Source organism: Phascolarctos cinereus, unplaced genomic scaffold, assembly GCF_003287225.1.
Source record: "Phascolarctos cinereus isolate Bilbo 61053 unplaced genomic scaffold, phaCin_HiC Scaffold_5;HRSCAF=322, whole genome shotgun sequence".
NCBI classification, from domain to species: domain Eukaryota; kingdom Metazoa; phylum Chordata; class Mammalia; order Diprotodontia; family Phascolarctidae; genus Phascolarctos; species Phascolarctos cinereus.
The window spans coordinates 33,822,948-33,849,710 of NW_027555958.1; the positions used below are offsets into that span (position 1 = coordinate 33,822,948).

At 53.2% G+C, this 26,763-nt stretch overlaps 1 protein-coding gene across 10 annotated transcripts in view; it reads left to right on the forward strand.

Moving 5' to 3' along the window:
- Positions 1-26,763, forward strand: part of MYO18A (myosin XVIIIA) — a 156,386-nt gene that overhangs the window by 95,081 nt on the left and 34,542 nt on the right. For 9 of the 10 annotated variants that reach the window (XM_078154782.1, XM_078154783.1, XM_078154784.1 and 6 more), the window contains 16 exons: positions 1,874-2,047; positions 2,804-2,894; positions 3,810-4,002; positions 4,144-4,230; positions 6,981-7,122; positions 7,968-8,127; positions 10,367-10,553; positions 13,106-13,349; positions 15,938-16,047; positions 17,232-17,297; positions 21,624-21,752; positions 22,874-23,017; positions 24,152-24,241; positions 24,466-24,585; positions 24,786-24,897; positions 25,496-25,623. In XM_078154782.1, the coding sequence (XP_078010908.1) occupies positions 1,874-2,047; positions 2,804-2,894; positions 3,810-4,002; positions 4,144-4,230; positions 6,981-7,122; positions 7,968-8,127; positions 10,367-10,553; positions 13,106-13,349; positions 15,938-16,047; positions 17,232-17,297; positions 21,624-21,752; positions 22,874-23,017; positions 24,152-24,241; positions 24,466-24,585; positions 24,786-24,897; positions 25,496-25,623 (2,177 nt within the window). Of the gene's footprint in view, positions 1-385; positions 1,209-1,873; positions 2,048-2,803; positions 2,895-3,809; positions 4,003-4,143; positions 4,231-6,980; positions 7,123-7,967; positions 8,128-10,366; positions 10,554-13,105; positions 13,350-15,937; positions 16,048-17,231; positions 17,298-21,623; positions 21,753-22,873; positions 23,018-24,151; positions 24,242-24,465; positions 24,586-24,785; positions 24,898-25,495; positions 25,624-26,763 lie in introns of those variants that run through there. The other variant, XM_020963266.2, reaches the window with a different exon arrangement.

Below are 26,763 nucleotides of genomic sequence, written 5' to 3' on the forward strand. Positions count from 1 at the left end.
CTGTCTCTTTCTTCTCTGTCTCTGCGTCTCTTTCTCTCTCTCTTTTTCTGTATTCCTCTCCTCTTTCTTCTCTCTACTCTTTCCTCCCTGTCTCTGTCTCTTTCTGTGTATCTCTCTGTCCCTGTCTCTCCTTCTCTCTCTGTTGCATGATGGGGTAGTGGGCACTAGGGGGCAGCAGGTGACAGGGCTGCACCTTTCTGTCTTTTTGCTTGGAGATTAAGGCATGGCTGAGATCATTCCATTTGTGGGGTGTGGAGGAAGGGGGGAGGTGTGCTCGATGCTGCCGAGGGGGCAGATACCTGTGGGGGGCTGGGGGGTTCTGGAAAGAAGTGGGGAGAGGCCCCTGCCCGCCTTCTGAGGCTTGCATCAATGAAGTCCCATTTGGAGGACCTAGGACCTTGGACAGCCCTTTCCCTTCTTGGACAAGGAGATTGGATTCTGGGTCTGGACATTGTGTCTCCTGCCCCCATCTCTTTAGGCAGGAGGACTGTTGAGCTGAAGAAGGTTGCAGTGCGTGCCTGACTGGGGGATCTGGCTCAGGGCTAGCCCCTTCTGTGGGTCCAGCTAGGAAAGGGGAGAAGTCAGTGCCTGGCTTTAAAATGTTGTCTCCAAAGTGTGTGGGTGTGAATACCTGTGAACACCCGTGAACACATGTGCCCCCAAGGAGGCCCCATTCTATTCAGGGCAGGCAGTGGGCAGTCCTGGAGGTCCTGTGCAGCCCCGCCTCCTTGGAGGGCTGTGTGTGTGTATGTGTGTGTGTGTGTGTGTGTGTGTGTGTGTGTGTGTGTGTGTGTGTGTTTGTGTGTGTTGCTGTACCTGTCACTGTCTCTGATTTTCTGGGTTGTACATTACCTGGGGGTGCAGATGTATGTCTGATAGAATTTCAGACCATGTTTTCCTTTGAGTCAGCTTCTGAGGCTGGGGAGCCCCACTGAGCCTTTGGCTTTGTGGGCACATCTGTTTGTATGTATATCTGTATATGTGTGTATTTGTGTGTGTGTATGTGCACATATGTGTATTTGCATGTGTGTATGTGTGCATGTTGTGTGTCTGGTCTCAGGCCTGCTCCCATCACATCCCTTTCCCCCCACCCCCTCCCTCTACCACCCCCCTCACCCACCAGGCTGTGTTTATAATTTTGTTTGCTAACAAACTGTTTTTCTTTGCATGCTGCATGCTGGCCCTTTGCCTTACAGAAGCTGCTGAAGGTAAAACCTTGTTTCTCGTTAGCTTTCTTTAATTACCATGATTAGCCACATGTTGGCTGAGACGTGTGTCTGCGTGGGCCGCTCCCCACAGCTCCCTCTGGGCGGTGGGGGTACACGCTTTAGGCCTCCTTCCCTGCTCTCCCCCAGCAGCTGGTAAGGTGCCTCTGTGTGGGGGAGGAAGGTGGGAAACGGGGAGATGAACCCCCCAGGCCCTGGCAGAGATGGGCACCCTCTACTCCCCAGGCAGGCAGCTCTGGTGCCAGACCCATGTTTGGAGGGAGCTTAGAGAGCCCTGCTGGGGGCATAGATGCTTGCTGGCTCTCTGCTTGGAGATTAAGGCCTGGCTGAGATGGATCACCTGGGGGTGGGGCACAGGTGTGCTGTCCTGTGGAGGCCGCGGGTGGCAGTCACCCATCTCCTCTTCTCGCACCTGCCTCTTGTCTGTCACACTCACCTCTGGGGGGAAATGAGGGGCTCTGGAGGGTCTTGGGCCATCTGAGCTCCCTGGGCATCCCCAAGGTGTGCCCTTGGGTCATCAGAAGCTGCGGCCCTGCCGAGCTTCGGGGCCCCCCACCCTGAAGCGTGGCACATGGAGGCTGCAGGACACTCGGTCACCAGAGGGTGGGAGGAGTCTCTCCTGAGATGTCTTCTGCTCCTTTCCACAGCTGGGCGCAAGCAGTTTGCCCGCCACGAGTGGGCGCAAAAGGCAGCCTATCTGCTGGGATGTAGCCTGGAAGAACTCTCGTCCGCCATCTTCAAGCACCAGCCCAAGGGCTCCCTCCAGCGCTCCACCTCCTTCCGCCAGGGCCCTGAGGAGAACAGCTCAGGAGATGCTACAGGTATTGTTGGTCCCCTTCCCCATTACCGGGGTGCCAGCCATCAGCTGTGTGGCTACATGCAAGCCTCAGTCTCCTTGTCTCTAAAATGGGGCTAGTCATCCCAAGAGAGAGGCAGTATGGTGTAGTGAGTATGCATCTTTGCTGTCATAGCGCTTGTCCCAAGTTGACCAGGCGCCACTGAGCCAGGAGGTCCCTGACTTGTGCCTTTGGCTTATCTGAAGGAGCAAATGGTGTAATGAACTGAAATCTGCCTTTGGGGTCAGCAGGACCTGGGTTCTGGTCCTGCCTCTGACACAGACTGGCTGTGTGACCTTGGGTGAGTCACTCAAGGCAACTCTCCAAGTTAAAGTCGCAGAGTCTGGTGCCAATCTGCATTGGTAGAGAGAATTTCCATGCTGAGAGCTGGTACCAATGACACCACAGACTCAGTAACTCTCTCCCAGTGTCACTGTAAGCTCAAATGACATGCCTTCCACAAAGGGCTTTGTAAACCTTAAAACACTGCATGCGTAAGTGTTCCCTGGTTCTCTCTGTCATCTGCGTTAGGTAAATCGATGTGAGCCAATTCACTCTGGCAACACGGCCCATTTCCCTGGCTAGGTGTAGCCATTCATCTAACACCAGCATGGCCCTGAAAACAAGCACAAGGTGTTGGGGATGTGGGAGGGCAGGGACTGTGCCTGAGCCCTGCGGGCTGGCCAGGGCTTCCCAATGGGGATGCTGGGAGGAGACCAAGGTGCATGGATTTCCCCACAGGCTCCAAGCTGAGCGCCCTCGAGTGTGTGGAAGGCATGGCCGCGGGTCTCTACTCTGAGCTCTTCACTCTTCTTGTCTCCCTGGTGAACAGGTATGTACCTGGCTTAGGGCCAGGGTCCGTGAGGCCCCCACCTGCCCAACAGAGGTTTTGAAACCATCCCTGATTCCCTCTTGGCAGTGCAGTGCACCCCTCCCACCAGCAGAGGGAAGAAGACTGGGGCTTGAGCTGAGACTCAGGGGAGGGAGATGCAGGGGGCAGAGAGGAGTGGTGATGGGGGACATATGTTAGGGGAGGGGGTGTGGGACACTGGCAGGAAGGTCCTCCAGTAGGGCAGCTTCTCAGTGCTTCAGTTTTATCAGTAAAATGTGGGAGTTGGACTTGAAGACCTCCAGGGTCCCCTCCAGCTCTGACTCTATGACCCAGGGACCTCCAGGGTCCCCTCCAGCTCTGACTCTATGACCCAGGGACCTCCAGGGTCCCCTCCAGCTCTGACTCTATGACCCTATGACCTCCGGGGTCCCCTCCACCTCTGACTTTATGACCCAGTGACCTCCAGGGTCCCCTCCACTTCTGATTCTGTGACCCAATGACCTCTAGGGTCCCCTCCAGCTTCTATGACCCAATGACTCAGGTACCTCTAAGACAGAGATTCTTAACCTGGGATTTGTGGACTTGTTTTTCTTTGTAAGATTTTGATAAGCATATTTCGATGTAAGTGGCTTCCTTTGTAATGCTCCGTGTTTTATATTGTGCATTTCCACACCCAATTCTGAGAAGGGTCCATAGGCCTCTATCAGCTGCCAAGGGGATTGAGGACATAGAAGAGGCAGAGGCCCCTTGTGAGCCTGGGAGCTGATCCTCCTTCCCTGGAGGACACAGGGCATTTTGGAAAGGAGTTCAGAAGCCTCATGGTCCTGGCTCCATGAGGGAGGGAAGCCCCTTGGTGGGCACTGGGCCTGGCAGGTGCTGCTGCCCCTTACCCTGCCTCCCATTCTCCCCCTGAAGGGCCCTCAAGTCCAGCCAGCATTCCCTCTGCTCCATCATGATCGTGGACACTCCTGGCTTCCAAAATCCAGACCTGGGGGGCTCGACCCGAGGAGCCTCCTTTGAAGAACTGTGCCACAATTACACCCAGGACCGGCTCCAGACCCTCTTCCACGAAAGGACCTTTGTGCAGGAGCTGGACAGATACAAGGAGGTAGGCTCCTCCCCAGCCCTGCTCACCTCGGCTGGCAAACCTCCCTGAGAAGGCTGGCCTACGACCCGATGTGGGCATGGGGGGCGTCCATACGGGGCTTGCTGCCTTGTCCCTCACTATCGGTGTTGCCGCCCTTCCTAGGAGAACGTCGAGTTGGCGTTCGATGACGTAGAGCCTGGGGCAGTTGACTCTGTAGCTGTTGTGGACCAAGCATCCCACCAAGCCCTGGTAAGCATTCCTGCGGTGGGGCTGGCCCTCGTCTTCCCAATTCTCATTTCTCTTCCTCTCCTTCCCTTCCATTATTGAAAGTTCGGTTCTGCAAACACTGATTCATGCATCCTACGCTTATCCCTTTCTCTGCCTCAGTTTCCTTCTCTGTAAAATGAGGAGATATAGGACTAGATGGTCTCTGAGGAGCCTTCTGGCTCTAGGTCTGTGAGCTTGGACAGAGACAGTGTGGTTCAATGGCCAGGGTGCTAGATCTGGCGTCAGAGGACCTGGGTTCGAATCCTAGCCCTGCCTCTTACTCCCTGGGGGAGTTACAGCTCCTCCTGGGCCTTGGTCTCCTAACTGTGAGATGTGCTGGTTGGACTAGATAATAATAGTAGTATAATAAAAACTAGCACTAATATAGCGCTTTAAAGTTGTGAAACACCAAGTGTATATGACCTTGTTTCAGCCTCACAACAGGGAGGGAGGCCGGTCCTGTTATTATCCCCATTTTACAGAGAAGGAGACTGAGGTACAGAGATGTTGTGTGACCTGCTCTGGGTCCCATAGGTAGTAGGTGTCTGAGGCAGGATTTGAATTCAGGTCTTCCTCACTCCCAGTCCAGCTTCTCCTTACTAACTGATCTGGGTACCTATGATCTCTAAGGGTCCTTCCCTCTCTAAACCCTGGGTTCTTATGACTTACAGACCCACCCAGACCCACACACATCTGTGTGCAGGCAAGGGGAGAGCCCAAGGGGCAGGGGCCCGGCTTGCTACCTCACCAGCTTTGGGCCCGAATTGGACCCCATGGCTGCTGTGGAGAGCATACGACCTGGAAATGCAGACTGGGAGAGAGAGACCCGCCCTCCCCTGGAGGGTCTTAAGGGGCCTCATGGTTCGAGCATCAGATTCTGTTACCCGCAGGAACCTGCCCAGGGATGGGGTGGCTTTCCATTCTAGCTGGGCATTTCCCTAAGCCATCTGGGCAGTAACCGGTCACCCACGGCTGAAGGGTTTTGTGGTCAGAGATAGAGGGGTTGGCATGGGGGGGACAGTAAACTGGGGAGGCTTCTTTGATTCCCCCACTAGTGGCAAAGACCCCCGAAAGCCATGCTGATTGGCTGGCTCTAACGAGTGCCTGCTATTTGCCCTTAGTTAGGCAAATTGCATAAGAGGGTTTATTAGAAAATTGACATTGATGTCAGGTTGCTGATTTCCCTCCCTAGCTTTGATCCCTGTCACCCACTTCCAGCCACTCTCCTGGGAATGGGCTTTGTACAGCTGGCCCCAGGGGTGGAGACAGGGAGATGGCTGCCGTCGCCCATGTGTGGGAACGCTGTCAACACCTAGGTCCAGTGGCTTTTGGGGGAGGTCCATCTGGCTTTATCCTGATCTTGGGGCACACATCTTAGAGAGCTCCAGGTAGTCCCAGAAAGGATTATTGAAAGTGCTAGAGACACCCAGGAGTAGATCAGGTTGCTGTGGGCAGGGTTCAGGCCATCCCTCATTGATACAGTGGGGGCCAAGCATCAAGACTCGACGTCCATAATAGACTCCACTCCCCCCATTAAGGATTCCGGCTTGCAAGGGAGAGCCAGGCACCCACTTGTCATTCTAATGGACTGACTCTGTGTTCCTGAGGCCCAGCCCAATCTGTCATGGTACCCTAATCACCCATCAGGCCTCAGCCTTGTTCTGCCAGGGTCTCTCTTTTGTCCTTTTAGTGATAATGACTCGGGCAGCACCAGGAGAAGGTGTGAGCAGCCAGAACAGAGGGGAGGGAAAACAGAGGGGAGAATCGAGGAGGCAGAGGGGAAAGGAGCACTCTGTCTCTCTCCTCTGTCTCAGAGCCAGGTCATTCGGGGACCATGCTAATGGGAAGGGGGAAGAGAAATGAAGCAGCTTCTTTCGGGTCAATCAATTGGCAGGCACTTATTATTAAGCGCCTACTGTATACCAGATACTATGCCAGTCTGTTATAAGGAAGGCCCAGGAGTTCCTTGGAACCCATCCCAGAGAAGTCATAGGGTCCCAGATCTAGATCTAGCAAGGACTTCAGCAGCCATTGATTCCAACCCCCTCATTTTACAGATGAGGAAACTGAGGCCAGATGGGCTAAGTGACTCAGGATCATAGATGTAGAGCTGGAAGTGAGCTCGAAGGCCTCCTAGTCTCTCATGTTACAGAAGAGGAAACTGAGGCTCAGATGGGCTAAGTGACTCAGGATCATAGATGTAGAGCTGGAAGTCAGCTCGAAGGCCTCCTAGTCTCTCATGTTACAGAAGAGGAAAATGAGGCCCGGATGGGCTAAGTGACTCAGGATCATAGATAGAGAGCTGGAAGTCAGCTCGAAGGCCTCCTAGTCTCTCATGTTACAGAAGAGGAAACTGAGGCCCGGATGGGCTAAGTGACTCAGGATCATAGATAGAGAGTTGGAAGTGAGCTCGAAGGCCTCCTAGTCTCTCATGTTACAGAAGAGGAAACTGAGGCCCGGATGGGCTAAGTGACTCAGGATCATAGATAGAGAGCTGGAAGTGAGCTCAAAGGCCTCCTAGTCTCTCATGTTACAGATGAGGAAACTGAGGCCCAGGTGAAGCCCAAGGTACATAAATGTCAGAGGTGGGATTTGAACCCAGGTCAACCAGAGCCAGTGTTTTTTCCCCTGTACCATGCCTCCTCCTTCCTCTCTCCCTGTGACCTCCATCTGACCCCATCCTGGGCAATTTCTTACAATTCCAAGTAATGAGGGCCAATGTCCCCTTTCAGGTGCGATCCCTGGCCCGGCCAGATGAGGCTCGGGGCCTTCTGTGGCTGTTGGAAGAGGAGGCGGTGGTACCAGGCGGCACCGAAGAGGCCCTGCTAGAGCGGCTTTTCTCTTACTACGGCCCCCAGGATGGCGACAAGAAAGGTGGGTGGAACTGCACCCCGTACCTCTGGGAGGGTAACTGATCCTCTCACCCTCCATGGTGAGCTACCTAGCTTTGCCCAGCATTATCTCTGGATGCGTAGGCCCTTGAGCCCCAGGGGTTTCCTGCAGGGCAGTGCCACCCTGAATCCATTGGGCATTTTGTCTCTGTGCCTAGCCCCTTGGGGAATTCTTTTTTTTTTTTAATTTAGTATCTGATTTTTCCCCAATTACATGTAAAAACAATTTTCCTACATTTGTTTTTAAAATTAAGTTCCCGATTCTCTCCTACTCTCCCAACGCCCCCTCACTGAGAAGGCAAGCAATTTGATACAGGTTATACACATGTAGTCATGCAAAATGCAATTCCATATTAGTCATGTTGACAAAGAAAACATAGACCAAAATAAAAACCCAAGAAAAACAAAGCAAAAAGAGTATGTTTGGATCTGTGTTCAGACTCCATCAGTTTTTTCTCTGGGAATGGATGGCATTTTTTCATCATAAGTCCTTCCGAGTTCTCTTGGATCATGGAATTGCTGAGAAGGGCTACGTCATTCACAGTTGATCATCGTTACAATGTGGCTGGTACCGTATACAGTGCTCTCCTGGTTCTGCTCATTTAACTTTGCATCAGTTCATACAAGTCTTCAGGCTTTTCTGAGAGCATTGAGCTCACCATTTCTTAGGGCACATTAGTACTCCATCACAATCATATACCACAAATTGCTCTGCCATTCCCCAGTTGATGAGCATCCCCTCAGTTTCTGATTCTTTACCACCGTTGGGGAATTCTTCCCCCCAACCTCTAGAGTTGGTCCCTGAGCACTTCTCTTTCTTCCCTCTAGGACAGAGCCCCCTTCTTCGCAGCAGCAAGCCTCACCACTTCCTCCTGGGCCACAGCCACAACACCAACTGGGTGGAGTACAACGTGGAAGGCTGGCGGAACCATGCCAAGCAGAACCCAGCCACACAGAACGCCCCACGGCTGCTGCAGGACTCTCAGAAGTACGTCCCCCTGACCTTGTGGCTCCATGTAGGGCCATGGGCTCACCCGGGGGCATGGCAAAGCATGCCCGGAGCTTCTCTTCCCGTGGGGCACCCCAGACGTCAGTGGGATGGGTCATTCTGCTTCCTACCGTGCCTGGCACACAGTAAGCACTTAAAAAATGTTTGTTACCTTTGTTACTGGCTCCCGAGTGGCAGCAGGAGAAGTTAGTGCCAACCGCAGATGATTCGGAAGGCTTCATGCTTAGCCTCGCCACAGAGGAAGCCACTGGAGGCCTGTGAAATTTAAGTTCTCTGTTTAAGGATCGAGGGGTCCGTGGTTCGAATCTCTCCCCAGAGCTGGGATCTTGCAGCACCACCTCTCCCCCGTCCCACACAATTCCTTCTTAACCAGGAGCCCTCCAGGATTTGGTGGATGGATTTCACAGGGTTCCATGGAGTGGGATGGGAAAACAATGACTTCTACGTTTTCACTAACTTTCACTGATTTAGCATGCCCTTCCATTATATAGAAGCATTATCCTGAGAAAGGGTCCATGGGCTTTCCTGGACTGCCCCAGGGTCTGTGTTACAAAAGGGGTATGAGAGAACTGATAGAAGGTGAGGGAAAGGGAGCAAGCATTTATACGACACCTGCTGTGTGCCAAGGACCATGTTAAGTGCTTTGCAGTTATCTCGTTTGATCCTTACAACAATCCTGGGAAGTAGGTGCTAGTATTATCCCCATTTTACAGTTGGGGAAACAAATAGGGTTAAGTGACTTGCCCAGGGTCACACAGTTAATAAGTGTCTGGGGTTGGATCTGAACTCAGGGCTTCCTGACTCTAGGCCAAGGGCTCGATCTCCTGTATCTATCACCAGCCGCCTCTGACCTGGATGGGCATGGCCTGATGGGAATTGGTGCGGCGTAAATATCCCTCAAATTATAATTCCAGCATCTCTGACTCAGCTCCTCCTGTGGGCAGGGGTTCCGGGTCCCATGGGTCACCTCACTCTCTGTGTAGGTTCTATAGATGGTTCTACTTTGCTTTCCTTTCCAAAATCCTAAGGAGAGAAAGTATCATAAGAGGCATTAGATTGGGACTGTGGGAGACCTGGGTTCTAATCCTGCCTCAGACACTTACTAGCTTTGTGACCCTGGACAAATCACTTCTCCTCTATTTGCCTCAGTTTCCTTATTTGTAAAATGGCCTCAGAGGCCCCTTCCGGCTGTAAATCTGTGTGCCTGAGATAATTAAATACATTGAATAAAAAGCTTTCCTAGGGGGGCCTGTGATAGGTCTTGTGGCCACTTTTTTTTGGCATCAACAATAGAGAAGTGAAGAGGTATTTGTTAAGCAATTATTCTGTGCCAAGTGCTAGCAGGTGGGGTTTGGGATGGGGACTGCACCAGTCATTTATTTCACTAGTTTAGAGACCTCCCTGGGGAAGAAGCTCCCTCTACAAATCCACTCCCCTGCAATTTATGGTCATGGAGAATATAGTCCCAGAGCATTGAGAGGTTAAGTGAGTTGCTCTCAGTGCCCAGTGGCACCTGTGTCAGAGATGGGACTTGAACCCAGGTCTTCTCGGCTCTCTGGACACTGTGCTGTACAAATGCAGAAGCAAAGAGAGACTCTGCCCTCTGGGAGCTTCCATTCTAACAGGGGGTGGTAGCCGGGGATGGACACTTCGGTCCTGAAAGTTCCCCATGGCAGGCAGGGATTGAGGAGCAGGTTTGCACAACCCATGCAGGAACAGTGACAGAGCTGATTCGGTGATGTGACGGGTAGTGCTTGGTGGTGGTGGTGGGAGGGGGTGGTTCCCGAGTTGTCTTCCTATACGGAGGGTAGACATGGCTCTCCCTCCAAGCCAGACTGGCTTACTTGCTCTTCTTCATGCATCACATTACATCTCCTGCCTTTGCACCTTCCCCTGTGTCTTAGAATGCTCTCTTTCCTCCCTTCCACCTCTCACCGTCCCTTGTTCCCCGTTAAGGTTCTGGCCAACCACCATTCCTAGGTGAGGCCTTTCCCAATCCCCACCCCTGGCCCCCCACCATATATTAGTGTTCTCCCCCATCCCCCAAATTGCTCTTTATTTGCACTGGAAGCATATCATATGTGTTTTCCCTGTGCATCTTGTTTCCTCCCGGTGGAACATAAGCCCCTGAACCATTGGTCTGTGTCTCCCCCATGCCTTGGCTAGCGCCTGGCACTGGAGCCCTGATGCTTGACCGCCTCTCCCCTGTATCTGTCAGGAAGATCATCAGTAACCTATTTGTGGGCCGGGCCGGCAGCACCATGGTGCTGTCGGGCTCCATCGCGGGCCTGGAAGGAGGTTCTCAGCTGGCGCTTCGCAGGGCCACTAGCATGCGAAAGACGTTCACCACCGGCGTGGCCGCCGTCAAGAAGAAGTCTGTCTGTATCCAGATCAAGCTTCAGGTGGTGAGTGTGCCCTAGGGCTTTGGTCTTGGCCACTGTCCTCCTCTTTCTCCTCCTCCTCCTCCCCCCTCCCCTGTCAGCCAAGCATCCACCCAGGAGTGACAGGGGCCTGAGGCCGTCTCGAAGCAGAGGCTCACCAGTGTGACTGGGTCACTCCCCTGCTCAACATACTCCTATGGCTCCCTATTGCCTCTAGGATCAAAGATAAACTTCTCTGCTTGGCATTTAAAGCCCTTCACAACCTGTCCCCAGCTGACCTGCCCAGGCCATTATACTCTCCGTCATGCGGCCTGAGGTACAACCAGAGTGGCCTTCTTGCTATCTTCACACGTGATGCCTGGTTTCCTGCCCTCATGCCTTTGCATGGGCTCTCTGTGTGGCCTGGAACACGCTCCTCCTCATCTCTGACTCTTTCAGAGCTCAGCTCGAGCTCCACTGTCTATTTCCATAGGCTCACTGAGCCAGAGAAGGCCTCTAGTCGAACCCCCTCGCTTTACAGATGAAGGCCCGGGGAGCCTTGCCCAAGGCCGCACAGGTAGTAAGCCTCAGAGGCAGGATTCGAGCCCAGGTCCTCTGACTCTACAATACCTCCCATAAGACCTTTCCTGATGCTCCACCCTGCCTCAGCCAGCTCCTCTCCCCACAATGTTAGCATGTATTTACTTTGCTTATGCTTTGTATCATATGCTTAGATAGAATATAAGCTCCTTGGGGGCAGGGACTGTTTCATTTTTGTCTTTGCATCTGAAGTGTTTGGCATAGGGTTTAGTGTATAGAAGGCGCTTAATGAATGCTGGTGATTTGATTGATTGAAGCTGTGTCCCAATAGCTGCCTTTTGAGGACATGACCAAAGCATCTGCTGTCCTCCACGGGGTAGAGTCTAAGCAAGCTGGGGGCAGGACTGGTCAGTGGCAAGGTCCCAGCAGCATGGCGCTAGGAGGCAAGGAGCTTAGCTTGTTTCCTGCCTTAGCATCTCCTAGCCACCTATTCTGGGGGCAAGTTACTGAGTCCTTTCTAGGCCTCAGTTTCCTCATCTGTAAAATGGAGCATAATCATAGCTATCCTTCCTCCCACCTGGGGTTGTTTTGAGAATCAAAATGCGATAATGGGTGTAGGAGTGCTTTGCAGGCCATAAATCACAATATATTGAACTTTTAAATCTTGTTTTCATTCATTTTTTTTTGTTTCCAAATATCCAGATATCATTTCCAAATACATTTCTCACCCTCTCCTGCCTGCTGAGCCAGTCTCTCATAAAGACGATTTTAAAAGAAAGATGGAAAAAAAATAACATTTCAGCAAAACTAATCAGCACATTAATTATGCCTGATGGTATATGCCCCATTCCATAGCCATGGTCCCCTACCTCTGCAAAGAGGGGACAGTGAGCAATCTTCTTGACTCTTTTCATTTCATTTTATTTTATTTTATTTTGTCTAGGCAGTGGGGTTAAGTGACTTGCCCAGGGTCACACAGCTTAGTAAGTGTTATGTGTCTGAGGCTGGATTTGAACTTGGGTCCTTCTGACTCCAGGGCTGGTGCTCTATCCACTGTACCACCTAGCTGCCCCCCTTTATTTGTTTTGGTTTTTTTGTCAAAATTCCCCTCTTTTTTTTTTTTTGTTATGCAGTGGGGTTAAGTGACTTGCCTAGGGTCTCACAGCTAGTGAGTGTTATGTGTCTAAGGCCAGGTTTTGAACTCGGATCCTTCTGACTCCAGGGCTGGTGCTCTATCTACTGTGCCACCTAGCTGCCCCTTCTCGACTCTTTTTGGGGGACCAGGTTTCATCCTTAGAGTCGTTATGTAGTGTGCTGTTACATTTTTTTAATTCTATCTGTCTACATGGTTGGTGTTGCTGTGTGGTTTCTGCTTGCTTTCCCCTACAGCAGTTCAAATAGGTCTTTCCGTACTTTTCTCTATTTTTCCAAGTCCTCATTTCTTACAGCACAGTAACAGTTCCATTATTTTCCTGTGCCACAATCTGTATGGCCCCCAGGTGATGGGCACCTGCTTTGTTTCCAGTTCTCCATGACTAAGTGCTGGGACTACAGATAGAAAATCGAGGCAGTCCCCATGCTCAAGGAGGTCACATTTTAATTGGGGGAGGCAGCCCATAAAAGACTTGTGTTCACATTCACATTCGTGGCAGATGGAAAGGCCAGGAAGTATTTGGGCAGGGAAAGCAGTAGGGTAGATGCAAGGCCCCCGACGACCTGGAGGGGTAACGTCAGGGCGGATGGTCTTCAGCTGAGAGGATAGTAGCTCCAAGGGTCCAAGTAGGCTCTGTGATCTCTCCAGCAGACGTAGGAATATGGGACCCAAGATCCAGTTGTCAATGCCTGATGGGAGCTGGGCTGTGGGACATTGAAGACTTGTCTCCCCCATTAGATTGTAAGCTCCCTGAGGGCAAGGACTATCTTTTGCCTCTTTTTGTATCCCTGGTACTTAGCATAGTGCCTAGCACTCAGTAAATGTTGATTGATTGATTCTCCTGGACAAAGGCAGAATTTGGCAGTGACTCCTGAGGGTCACCCTCTCTCCTTCTCTCCTGCAGGATGCCCTCATTGACACTATCAGGAAATCAAAATTGCACTTCGTTCACTGTTTCCTGCCAGTGGCTGAGGGCTGGGCGGGTGAGCCCCGCTCAGCCTCTTCCCGCCGGGTGAGCAGCAGCAGCGAGCTGGACCTGCCTCCCGGGGAGCACTGTGAGGCTGGCCTCCTGCCGCTGGATATCCCCCTGCTGCGGGCCCAGATCCGTGGCTCTCGTCTTCTGGATGCCCTTCGCATGTATCGCCAAGGTAGGACCTTTGCTCTTCCTCCATTCTGTCCTCTCTCTGACACCTCCCTCCCCACCTGGCTTTTCCCCTCCCTCTTCCTTTCCCTTCTTTTATTTCCCTACCCTTCCTTCCTTGAGTCTCTCTCTTCTTCCCTCCCCTAGTCCTTGCTTTCCATCACTCTCTTCCCAGGGCCTGACTCTGCCTCCCTCCCATCCCTCGCCTACTTCTTGGTATCCTCCTTTCTTGTTTTTCCCTTCCCAATTTCTGTCCCTTCTTTCCCTCTTCCATTTCTCCTTCTCCCTGCCAGTTCTTTCTTCCTTCTCTCATGCTTGTCCTTGTCCATCCATGGTAGGTGGAAAGGCCAGGTAGTACTTAAATTCTGAGGGCCAATGGCAAGGCTCCAAGGACCTGGCGGGGCAATGTCAGGGTGGATGGTCTTCAGCTGAGAGGATAGTAGCTGCAAGGGTCAAAGTAGGCTCTGAGATCTCTCCAGCAGACGTAGGAATATGGGACCCAACATCCATTTGTCAACGTCTGATTGGGGAGCGATGTCAGGACAGATGGTCCTCTGCCAAGAGGATTGTGGGTTCAAGAGTTAGAGGTTTGGAAAGGAATTGGGCTCCGGGATATCTCCAGCAGAGGCAGAGATGTGGGGGAGCAGCGTGGGGCTGACAGTCAGCATCCTGCCCCTGGGGGATCCCTGGTGGCTCTCTCTCTTCCTCCTTCCTTTACGCCTCCCTTTCCCAGGTCATCCTTCCCCTGCTTCCTTATACCCCCTCCTTTCTTTTCTCTTTATCTTCCCAGGTCTTGTTTTTCTCTCCCCCGCTTCTCCCTATCCCTGTTTGTTCTCTTCTCTTCCATCTCTCTTTCCTTATCACCCCCCCCTCCTTCGTCGCTCCTGTTCCCTATTCCTGTCTCTCCCAGTGTAAAGGATCAACGTCATTCCAAAGCTGAGTAACTTCACTCTGGATTTCCAGTGACAATAGTTGACCCAACTAGGATACTGTGGATTGGGGCTATGGGTCAGTGGGTGTTGGTGGGTCAATTCTAGCAGAGAATAAGGGGGGAAAACCTGTCTCTAAATAATTAAAATTCTTAAGAAAGGTCAGGTAGATGCTACCCTGTTTAGTAATCCCTTGGAGTGGGGGGAGGGGTGGGGGGGGGAGAATGGAATGAGAGATGTCGTTTGTTTGAGGTGTTTTCCTTTTGCCTTTGCTCAGGTCTGAGTGGGCACGGGCAAGTAGGTCCCACACAGTCCGGGGCCAAGGTCATCCTTAGCCTTCTGACATCATAGGCTCAGAGCTGTAGAAGTAGAAGGACTTGTTTGAGGTCACGCAGCTAGTAACTTCACAAGCGGCCTTTGAACCCACTCACTCCGGGCCGAGGGAGGCGCGAGTGCGTCTTTCCACCATTCCATTCATAACCATTCTCAGCAACCTGGGCCTCAAGACAGGGACTCCCTTTACTGCTCTGAATAAATCATTGATCTGTCCCCATGTCTTGATATGGAGTTGGTGTTTATTATTTCAAAACCAGATTGTTACCGCGCTGAACCAAAATCAATGTACTTTACTCAAACGAGCAGGTCGATGAGGCTGGCGGCAAAGGGGGGCCTCCCTCCTCCTCCCCGGGCCTCGCGAACCATCCATCGTGCTGATGATTAATTAAGATGCCGGGCGTCTGCACCCGCTCTCCCAGCCCATCAATTTAATTGCAATTCAGATACAATCAATAGCTTGCTCCATCCTGGCCCCTCCAAGGACCCTGGCCTCCTGTTTCAGTTATCAGGCACATGCATGAGCTTCATTCCCAAGTTGGATGGTTGCCCAGAGCCAATTGTGAGCTCCAGGGTGGCTCACCTGCCTGCCTGTGCCCCTGCCCAACCCCCGTTGGCATCACGCTTGCAGGGTCCGGTTTCCTTCACACTCTTACGCCATTCTCCAGTCAGAACCAGTGGAGGTTCTTGGCTGTGTGACCTTGGACACCGGGTGTGACTTTTAGGGGTCATCTTGCCTCTAATTGGGGCTAACTCCTAAAAAGGAGGAAGAAAGTCCAGACCGATTCCTATGGACGAGTGTTCTACAACTTGTCTGGGTTGGCTAGGCTAGGAGCCCAAGCCTCCTGGGACAGTCTTTCCTACTGCACTGTAAGCTTACTTCCTCCTCGGTCCTTAATAAACATGGAAGGTAATGCATCAGAATCCCCCATTGCTTAACCTTAGATCCATGATGTTTTAAAAAAAAACATTTTTAATAGCTGTATTTTGATAGAATTGGTTTCCTTTGTCAGCATATGTATTTTATGCATTTAAAAGCATTGTTCGTGAGGGAGTTGGACTACGTGGCCTCAGAGGTCTCTTCCAGAGCACCTGTAAAGGCAGAGGTTCTGGGTTCAAATCTCACCCCTGGTACTTGACACCTCTTTGACCTTGGGTGAGTCTCTCCTTCACCTCCCAGGACCTCAGTGGAGGGCATAAGACTAGTTAGCCTCTGAGGGCCCTCTCGGCTCTAGGCCCATCTCCTCCCACATCAGGGCACTGCCTGTCCGGTGTGTTCCAGGCAGACATAACCTTGATGACAGTATGGCCCCTGTTCTCTTCTTCCATCTAGGGTATCCCGACCACATGGTGTTCTCGGAGTTCCGGCGACGTTTTGACGTCTTGGCGCCCCACCTCACCAAGAAGCATGGGCGCAACTATATAGTTGTGGATGAGAAAAGAGTATGGTGTTTTCCTCATTGTTTGTCCCCTTTAGGGGTGTCTCTGACACCCCGAGACTCACTTTCCTCCCCACAGGAGGGGGTCCTTCTGCTCATCTCGGGTCTTTGAAGGCACAGTAGGAGAGGCCCAAGATTCAGGCTAAGCATTTGGTTAGAGGCACTGGGAGTAGAATGGGAGAACCACATTGTCTCTGGTGAGCAGAGTGATGAGGTCGGCCGCTTTTCCTCTGAGATGTGGAGAACCCATCGAAAAGTGGTTTCTGTTCTCCCCAGTCAGAACCAGTATCTCCCATGTCCTGCTGATTGATAACTGGACTCTGTAGGCCTGCCCTGAACATCACTAGCCCTCATTTCTGTAGCAAGCAGGACAGTGGCATTCGGGCATCAGGCCTAGGGGAGAAAGTCTGATGCTTCGGGGCCTCTGACAAGGGCCTTTAGGGATGGTGAAATCGGAAACCCCCTCTGAAGGCCTAAGTTTGGGCTCAGGGTCTTGAAGTGACCAGCCACATGGAACAGATCAGATGCATGGGACAGGGGGAAGAGCACAGTGCCTGGCACACAGTAAGCGCTCAATAAATGCTTGTGACTGACTGACTCTGAAGTCAAATGACCGAGGTTCAAATCTTTCCTGTGATGCTTACTGTCTGTGATTCTGGGCCAGTTATTTAACTTCTCTGTGCCATAGTTTCCTCCTCTGTAAAATGAGATGTAAAATGAACTAGATGGTCTCTGAAATCCCTTTCAGCTGTAAATCATCCTGGCCATCCATCAGTCAGTCAGCAATCATTTACTAAATACCGACTGTGTGTCGGGCTCTGGGCTGTGTTGGGTGTACAAAGAAACGCAAAAGCCGTTCCTGCCCTCCAAGGAGCACCCGCCTCTTTCCAGGCCTGGGAGGCACCAGTGGGGGCTTCCCTGTGGCTGGCACCTTGCAGACTCTGATGGCCGACTTACCACAAAGGCCATCCTCTGGCTTTACTCTCCCTAAATGCATTGATGGGCCCTGGAGCACCTTGGCTGGGGAGGGAGGGGCCCCACGTTTAGATGACCAGAAGTCCCATCTCTCTGCTCTTAGTGCCTTCACGTGCTCCCCCCCCACTGCACTGCCTTCCTTTGCTGGCAGAGCCCCCTCCTTCCCAGAGTGGGGGTCGGGGTGCCCTGATAGCTCCCACCCTTTCTCTCTAGGCGGTGGAGGAATTGTTGGAGTCCTTGGACCTGGAGAAAAGCAGCTGCTACATGGGCCTGAGTCGGGTAAGCTGACCTTAGAAGCCTGATAAGATCCCTCACCCCCAGTGCTGTTCTCTCTGCCCTCCCTTCCTCCCCTTTAGCGCCTGCCTCGCCTGCAGCATCCCCCGCCCCTCACTCGCCCTGTCCTCAGGAGTGCCCAGGGAACAGCTTCCACGTCCTGCCCGTGTGATTCCTTCCTTGATTCTCAGCCGCGTGTGTCTGAATAACTGGATTATCTGGTGCCTTGAGAGCAGTCTGTGATGTCAGGCGGGAGTGGGCACAGGGTGACCTTGAACCTGGGCTGAGAAAGGAGGCAGAATATGAAGGAGAGGCTGGGCTCGGGAAGAGGGGAAGAGGGTGACAGCATGGTGCCCCAGAGGACAAAGCCCTCTTTGCCTGAGCTGGCTGGGCACCGTGGTTGCCGGGGTCCCACAAGCAGGCGGGACAGGAAGAAGCCTGTGCGGCCGCCTTCCCACAGGCTGAATTCCTCATGTGAATGGAACGTGTTGGATAAAAGGCCAGGCACACCCGCCCCCGGGTGCCAGTCTGCTGCCTTCCCTCCTCATCGGAGAACCAGCTGCCTGCCCCTTGCCTAGCACTGACCTGCCCATCGTCCTCCAAGTATGTGGGCCAGGGGGCTGGGGGCAGGAGGTGGAAAAGCCAGGAGCCGGAGGAAGAGGGGCCTAGGACCACCTTCCCAAGGCCCAGGAGGAAGAAACTCCTAACACTGGGGATCTGTCCAGAGCCGAGAGTGGCATTGAAAGGGGATAGTAATGAGGGAGCTTGGCAAAGGGGTTAGCTGTGTGCATGTGTGCGTGTGTGTGTTGAGGTGGGGGTGGGGTCCTTGCTCCAGTTTTTCTCTCTCACTATCCCTGTTTTAGTCCATCTTTCTTTCTTCTTGCCCTCTCTCTCTCTCCCTCCCTCTCTCTCTCTCCCTCCCTCCCTCTCTCTCTCTCTCTCTCTCTCTCTCTCTCTCTCTCTCTCTCTCTCTCTCTCTCTCTCTCTCTCTCTCTTTCTCTCTCTCTCTCTCTCTCTCTCTCTCTCATTTTTCCTGTTGGTGTCGTCCCCATCAGTCTCTTTCGCTTTCTGTCTTCATTGTTTTATGGTCTTTTCTTTCTGCTTTTCCACCTTATTCTCTCTCCTTCCCCTCTCTGTCATATTGCTCTCATTCTGTCTCTCTCTCTCTCATTGTTCCCTTTTTGCTCATTACGAGCGTCGTCTCTGGTTTTGTGTCTCCGTCTTGGCCTCCCCTCATTTTTTTTTGTTCTCTCTCACCCCCCTCCTCTTTCCCTCCCTCCTCAGTGTTCTTAGGTGTTCTTGGCATGAAGGATCTTGCTGAAATAATTTGGTTTTTCCTTGAAGTAGGTCATGCCCTCCCTATTCAGTGGTGATTCTCCTCAAATAGTGTAACGAGCAGGCTTGCTAAGATTCAAGGCTTGGCAGGAGGTGGGGGGAATGTTTCTGTGGTACCTTCTCCAGGTCAGGTAGTAGGTTTACAAGCATGTCCAAAGCATCGAGGCGCCTCCCCAGGCCGGCCCCCTTTTGGACCATCTTCTCGGGCTCCAGTGCTGCTCTTAGTCACGCTGACTCCTTTGGCTGAACAGTGCCTGTTCCTGCCCTCGGGCACAGCGAGAGGTCAGGGCTGGGATTTTCAGGGCTCTCATCATTTGGGGGTGAGTGATGTAGGCTTAATTTCGTTCCGCTTCCTAAATACCTCCTATATACAGAGACCTGCTGTGTCATAGTGGGCATGGGCTGGTAGGCATAGCATCAGTGCCACAAGTGGTCTGCGTGCGTGCCACTCCAGGGAAAGGGTTCCAGACCCCGTGGGCAGTCTAACAAAGCCAATGAACCTCTTCCCAGAACAATATTTAAGTGCATAAAATAAAATACATAGAATTACAAAGGAAACAAATTAGATCGAAATATAGTTATCAAAAAATTATTTTAAGTTCATGGATTCCTAAGTTAAAACCCTCTGCTTTACAGGTTCTAGGCTACTGGCCCCCATCTCTAAACCTGCCATCATTACATTTCCTGGCCTTAAGACTTGGGGTCTTTTCTGCTGTGTTTGTTCTTTCCTCCAGGGATTCCTCTCTCTCCCTCTCTCCTTCTCTCTCTCTCTCTCTCTCTCTCTCTCTCTCTCTCTCTCTCTCTCTCTCTCTCTCTCTCTCTCTCTCTCTCTCTCTCTCTCTCTCTCTCTCTCTCTTTCTCTCTCTCTCTCTTTATCTCTCTCTGTCTTTCTCTGTCTCCCTTTCTCTTTCTGTCTCTGTCTCTGTCTCTCTCTGTCTCTCAATATCTCTGTCTGTGTGTCTTTCTCTGCCTCTGTCACTGTCTCTCTCTCCCTCTCTCCTCTCTCTGTCTCCCTCTGTCTTTCTCTCTCTCTCTGTCTCTCTCTCTCTCTCTCTCTCTGTCTCCCTCTGTCTTTCTCTCTCTCTCTGTCTCCCTGTCCTTCTTTTTCTCTGTCTCTGTCACTGTCTCTCTCTGTCTCTGTCTCTCCCTCTCCTTCTCTCTCTCCTTCTCTCTCTCTGTCTCTATCTCTCTCTATCTCTGTCTCCCTCTTTCTCTCTCTCTGTCTCCCTCTGTCTTTCTGTCTCTTGATCTCTGTCCCTCGTCTCTTTGTCTCTGTCTCTGTCTCTCTCTCCCTCTCCTTCCCTTTCTCCCCCTCTCTTCCCTGCCCCACCCTTGCCTCCTCAAGTCAGCTAGGAATCCTGCCCAGGTGTGACTACCTGGTGGGGGGGGGAATCACAAGGGTGTTTTATCACTCCCAGCCCCCTGGGGTGGAATCTCTGTCTCCTCTGGGACCCAAAGGGGGTCCCAGGAATTTAGATCCAGGTGTGCTGCTGAGGGGAGAAGATCCTGAGGACCAGAGGTTGTGACTCTGAGCTGCCCTGGGGCAGGAAGTTTCAGTGGATAATCCAGAGACAACATTTCTTCAGCAGAAAACCTAACTCCATAGGTAGAGGGGGAAAGAAAGGGACAGAGAGGCAGGGGAAATGGAGAGGCAGAAGCTTTAGGCAGAGTCCAGCTCCCAGCCTCTTCCTAGAGAAGAATCAATCAATTTTCAAGTATTGATTAAACCAGCATTAAGCAGTCCCTGCCCTCAAGGGGCTTACATTCTAACTGAGGAGACCACAAGGGCATTTGTAAGTACATACAGAAGAAGTAGAGAGAACACATAGAAATAGACACCCAATTGTTCATCTATGGGCATTTGGGGGGGGGGGGGACACTTCATGGAGGAAGCCAGCTCCTGGGTCACTGCAGCTAATGCTGGCTTCTCCACACCATCCATATTACCCACATGCCTGGCTTCAGACCTAAAGGCAGACACATGCCCTGCAGAGAGAAAATTAGTGACATCTGGGCAGCTTTGTTTTGAAGACCAAAGGCCAGGAGGGTCCTGACCGAGTTGTTTTTCTGATTCTCTTCCTTCTCCCTCCAAAAGAAGGCATGTGCTCTAGCAGGGTCCAGTGCAATGGAGTGAGGGGTGAGGCCAGGAGCAGGGGCTCCCACTGGGCTGGTGCCTCTTGCGTCTACCCTCCAGCCCCAAACCTGTAAGACAGGTCGTTTGCCTAAACCAGCCACCACCCACCCCACTGGCTTTACCACCAGAGAGGAAGCTTGGGTGTGGGGAGGGGTGGGGAACTGGGGGCAGGGGCGTCACCACATGAAAGAGGTGGCTGACAAAGAGGAAACTGAGTGGGGAGAGGTGGGGCCAGGGGTGGGGCCAGGACCCTTCTGTTCTGTCTCCCCTCCTCTCCTGCTCTCCTTCCTATATAGCCCCATTCCAGGCAGGGCTCTGAATTCTAATGTGGCTACCTGTGAAAGGAGGCAGCTGGGGTCCCCTCCTGGGAGTGCCCTACAGCAATCATCACCCCCAACCTTGACCTCAAAGGTGGGAAGCCAGAAGCTGGCCTTTCAGGGGGAGAGGGGGCAGGGAATGGCCTGGAACCCTTTGGCATTTTCAACTGGGTGGCCGGTAGGAAATGCCACCTCTGCGGCCCCTTCTTGGGACCCCAGCTGAGACTGGTTTTGTAGAGGGGACGTCTCCTCAGCCCATCTCTTCTCCATTTTCCTCTCCCATGTCTCTCTTGAGAACTGTGGGTCTTCTGTGGTACCCACCCCGTCTTGCCTGCATGTCCCCTGCTCCCTTCCTCTGTCCCCCCGCAGTCTATTTCTGATTCTCACCCCATCAGTGACTTTTGCTGGCTCTGGCTTGCTCACAGAGGGAGCCTCTTGTGGCTCTGGTCCCCCATTCTTCCTAGCTCTCCTTCCCCTTCCTTCCCCACTTCCTGTTGACCACCTAGGCCCAACTTCTGACCTCTATCTGGCTCTTCTTTCCCGCAGGTGTTTTTCCGGGCAGGCACCTTGGCCCGACTGGAAGAGCAAAGGGATGAGCAGACCAGCAAGAACTTGACCCTCTTCCAGGCAGCATGCCGCGGTTACCTGGCCCGCCAGCACTTCCAGAAGAGAAAGGTACCCCCCAGGGCAGACCCCTCATGCCTCCGTCCTGGCTCCAGACGCCCATCCATGGCTCGCTTCCCCGGTTTGGGAGGTTACAGTGAGAACTTGGTGGGGGGAATGTGCAGGGGACCAAGAAGTGGGATTTGGGTCTGAACATGGGGGCCATACTGTGCAGGAAGTGGACCAGGGCATTCCCAACTGCATTAATCCCTAGGAAGTGGGGAAGGAAACGGGCATCTTAAGGGACCTTCGGGATTGTGTCATCCCTCATTTTATAGACGTGGATAATCCTAGAGATGGGAAGGGACTTGCTTAGAGTGTCAGGGGCAGGATTTGAACCCAGGCCTTTTGGCTTCAAATCTATTGGTCTTCCCCCCTGTCCTTCCTGCGGCTTCATCAGCCGCCACCTATGATGAGCGCCAATGAGCATCCCAAGTCTTTGGGGCGTCCCTGCCAAGAGGAGGCAGCACGGTCCCGCAGAGAGGGGAGCCTTGAGGGGTAGGGGTGGGTCGGGCTCTGCATCCTGGGTCTTTCCATGAAGATCAGGGGCTCCTTTTCCTATTAGCATGTCCATAAAGCAGCCAGCACCAATGCCTCTTATGTTTCAGCAAGATTAGGTTTTATGGTACATCCAGGCCAGAGCAGGAGAGAAAACCAGGCATCCAATAAAGCCGGTGAAATTAGTCCTGATGAGAACAGGACTGGGAGCTCCCGGGTGGGGGTGGGGGGCTCAGCCCCAGGGGTCAGGCCTGGCTCCCCCACCTCCAGCTGCCTTTACAGGCCGGGGGCAGCAAACAGAGAAACAGCAAGGAGGAGGAATCCGAGTGGATTAAACCCCAGGAGATGGTAGGATTCTGGGTCTGGAGTAGGAAGGCTGTCCAGACCAGCGCCCTCATTGGACACATGAGGAAACTGAGGCCCAGAAGAATTAGTTAAGTGACTTGCCCAAGATCATCCAGGCAGTAAGCATCAGACGTGGGATTTGAACCCAGTGCTCTAATACTTACCAGTTGTGTGATCTTGGACTAGACAGTCGACCCCTCTGAGCCCCAGATTCCTCATTTGTAAAACCAGGACAATCTCACACACACATACTTAAAACGCCCGGTCAGCGAGAGTTTCTGTGATTTCAGATCCAAGACCTGGCCATTCGCTGTGTCCAGAAGAACATTAAAAAGAACCAGGGGGTGAAGGACTGGCCGTGGTGGAGGCTTTTCACGGCCGTGCGGCCTCTGGTCGAGGTGCAGCTGTCCGAGGAGCAGATCCGCGGCAAGGACGTGAGTGGACGCTCTGGGCTTGGCCCAGGAGGGGTTCAGGGCCATCTCGTCCATCCCCTCATTTTATGACGCCCTTATGTTTTTTAAATTCATTTTATTGTTTCCACGAACAACAGGCATTTTCTCTCCCCCTGATCCACCCCCCCCAAAAAAAACAAGAAAGACAAAGCCCTCATAACTAATGTTACCCTGCAACCAAGCATGTTCTCCCCTTGGCCTGTCCATCCCGCCCCTTCATCTTACAGAGGAACCAGTGGAGGCCTGGAAACTCGCCCAGCGGTGAGAGTTAGTGCTAGGTTTTGAACCCGAGTCCTCTCCGCTGCCCCACAGACTCAGGCACCTGCTCTCAGGGCGTTCAGGGCTGCTCCAGAGGGCTCCTGGCCCACGTGCTCCCCAGAAGTGAAAGGGGCCCACCCACTGAATGGGGAGTGGCTGTTTTCACTGGCCACCTCTCTTATCAGGGACAAACAGGCATCTCCAGTCTGGACGCGTCCGCTCCGTCCACAGCTTTACTTGTTTGTGACTGGGCAGTGTTAGGGGATGGCTACCAGGGTGAGGGTGGGCTGGCCGTGCCAGCCTAGAAGTAGTGGTTGGGGGTGGGGGGCCGTGCTCCCGTGACTGTTTCCAGATCCCTCCATCCTGGCTTTTCTGTCCAGCGAGTCTCCCCGAATTCACAACTGAGGCACGGGTTTGTTCTCCAGAGCAAGCTTTGTTTGTCCCCCAAAGTCCCCTCTGTGGTTGCCCAGCCCGACAGTCACTGACCCTCGGATCCCCCCACCTCCACCCAGGATCATTGGTTTAATGCTAGGTTATCTAGTCCACACACACCCTCATTTTACAGAAGGGGAAACTGAGGACCTGAGAAGTGACTTGCCCAAGGTCACACAATAAGTGGCAGAAACTGGATTTGAACTCGGGTCTTTTGACTCCAGGCATAGCATCCTCAAGGAGACAGCCTCAGGTGCCAGAATTCAAGGCCAGGGCTCAAACTGTCCCTCCTTCTACAGAATAGAATCTCCTCCAGGGTAGAGGGACAGCTTCACTGTTGTCTTTGTATGGCCTGTGCCTAACATGATGCTTGGCACTTAGACGCTTGATAAATGCTCACTAATTGGTTGGTTGTTCTGTTTCTAGGAGGAAATTCAGCAGCTTCGGAGCAAGCTTGAGAAAGTGGAAAAGGAACGGAATGAGCTTCGGCTCAATAGTGACCGGCTAGAGACCCGAGTGAGTCGGCCTCCTTGACCTTTACCAGCCCCGCTGGTGGCAAGGGGCCTCCGGCCCTCTGGTCCCTGAGCTGTGGCAGCAGACTAGCCCAGCAGGTGGGGCGTGGGGGCCTCCCTCTGCGGCCCAGAGGAGCCCCACGTCCCGCGGGGTGTTGCTGGGTGGTGGTTGCTCTGGTACCAGTCTCCAGGTGGGAGACGGTTGGAATGACGCTTCTCTTCCCCCAGATCTCAGAGCTGACATCAGAGTTGGCGGATGAACGAAATACTGGCGAGTCGGCTTCCCAGCTCCTGGATGCCGAGGCAGCCGAGAGGCTCCGGGCGGAGAAGGAGATGAAGGAGCTGCAGGTGAGGAGGAGGGGACCAGGGAGCAGCAGGGTCAAGGCAGCCCCTCACCAGAAAGGAAGTTGGCACGTTTTACCCCTCGCCTATCCGCCCGCTCACGGCTTTTGAACGAAGCAAGTCGAGCGTGGGGTTGGCTGTCTGTAGATGGGGGTGCCGGTGGAGGGGGGCTTCTCCTGAGTACCCCCTGCCCTCCCACACTGCAGACCCAGTATGATGCCCTGAAGAAGCAAATGGAGGCCATGGAGATTGAGGTGATGGAAGCCAGGCTTATCCGAGCTACTGAACTCAATGGGGAGGTGGACGATGACGACTCGGGTGAGTGTCTGGCCGGGAGTCTGTGTGGATGGGCGTGGAGTCAGAGACCCTGGGTTTGGGTGCGGTGTGCCCTTGAGCAGCTCGTTACCCCCCTGGGCCTTAGTGTTCCCACCTGTCAAATGAGGGGCTGGACTAGATGCTCTCTGAGGTCCCTTCTGGGTCCTCCCTGGGGGTCCTTAAGCTGGCCCCAGTGGGTATCGGGATGGGTTTCAGAGAGTCCATGGACTTGCATGGGGGAAATGACATTTTATTTTTAATTACCTCTAACTAAAACTGAGCATTTCCTTCAATTAATTAGAAAATATTATTTGTAGGAGTCTGTAGGTTTAACTAGCCTGCCCAAGGGAACCATCACTCCCAAAGGCCTGTGATCCTATGACATTTTATTCCAAGCACATATGTCCCCACGGCTCAGGGGTTGGGGAGAAGCCACTGAGCCTCAGCTGTAGAAGCTGCCCTCCCTGGTGCCCTTCTTGAGCCCTCAGCCCCAGAGCTCCTCCTACTTTGTCCTTCACTTTGTCATCGGCTCAGCTCTCCCCCGGTCCACCCACCTTCCCAAGGGTGCCCAGCCTTCAGCCTTCCCCGTACCCACATGCAGGTGGGGAGTGGCGCCTCAAGTACGAGCGGGCGGTTCGAGAGGTCGACTTCACCAAGAAGCGTCTGCAGCAGGAGTTTGAGGACAAGCTGGAGGTGGAACAGCAGAGTAAGAGGCAGCTGGAGCGGAAGGTGAGCATGATGGGGTGGGGAGCCGCGTCCTGGCTGCGGGGATGCTTGGCGGGCCTTGAATGCCCCAGTATCAGGGTGACTCCTCCCTCCTGCTTGGCGAGTTTTCTGGTGTTGAAGGGCCCGGGATCCCAAGTTGGAAGGAATCTCCCAAGCCAGCTAGGCCAACTGCCCTTATTGAAAGATAAAGGAACTGAGGTCTGGAGGGGTTAAATAACTGACCTGTCCAGGGGCACAGGAGCAGTCAGCATCAGAGGCACGATCTGAACCTGGGGCCCGGGATTCCAAAGCCAGCATGCTTCCCACTGCCCCACACGGCCTATTTCCTGATCCTCGCTCCCTGACTTTTGGTCCCAAAGCTTCTTTCTTCCCCACCTGGTGATGAGTAGTGACCCAGTGAATGCAAACTCACCTAGCTCGGTATATCTGGCCTGAGCCAGACCAGACCATGCTCCACATTCCAGCCGTCCTTTGCCCCGGCCACCTTCCCCTTGGCCTTGCTGCAGAACTCATGTCCCCTCTGGCCCATTCTCCCCCCAACCCCTTCCCAGATCCTGCTTTGGGCATGAGAAGCAAAACAGCATTGCTGAGGCTTCTGGAGAGTGCATGGCCACCAACAGGCTCCTTCATTCCCATCCCCACGACCCCCCAGAGAGCTTTGCTCTGGCCACCCCCAAGCCCCTCCATGTGTGGTGTCTCCTCCAGGGCAGGGGCTGGCTCACCTCGTCTCTGTATCCTCAGTGCTTACCGTGGCCCTCAACATCATGTGCTTAGACAGCACTCCTTCCCTTCCCTTCTCCTTCCCTCCCTCCCTTCCTCCCTCCCTCCCTCCTTCCTTCCTTCCTTCCTTCCTTCCTTCCCTTTTCCCTCCCTCCCTCCCCTTTTCCCTCCCTCCCTCCCTCCCTCCCTCCCTCCCTTCCTTCCTTCCTTCCTTCCTTCCTTCCTTCCTTCCTTCCTTCCTTCCTTCCTTCCTTCCTTCCTTCCTTCCTTCCTTCCTCCCTTCCTTCCTCCCTCCCTCCCTCCCTCCCTTCCTCCCTCCCTCCCTCCCTTCCTCCCTCCCTCCCTTCCTTCCTCCCTCCCTCCCTTCCTTCCTCCCTCCCTTCCTCCCTCCCTCCCTTCCTTCCTCCCTCCCTCCCTTCCTTC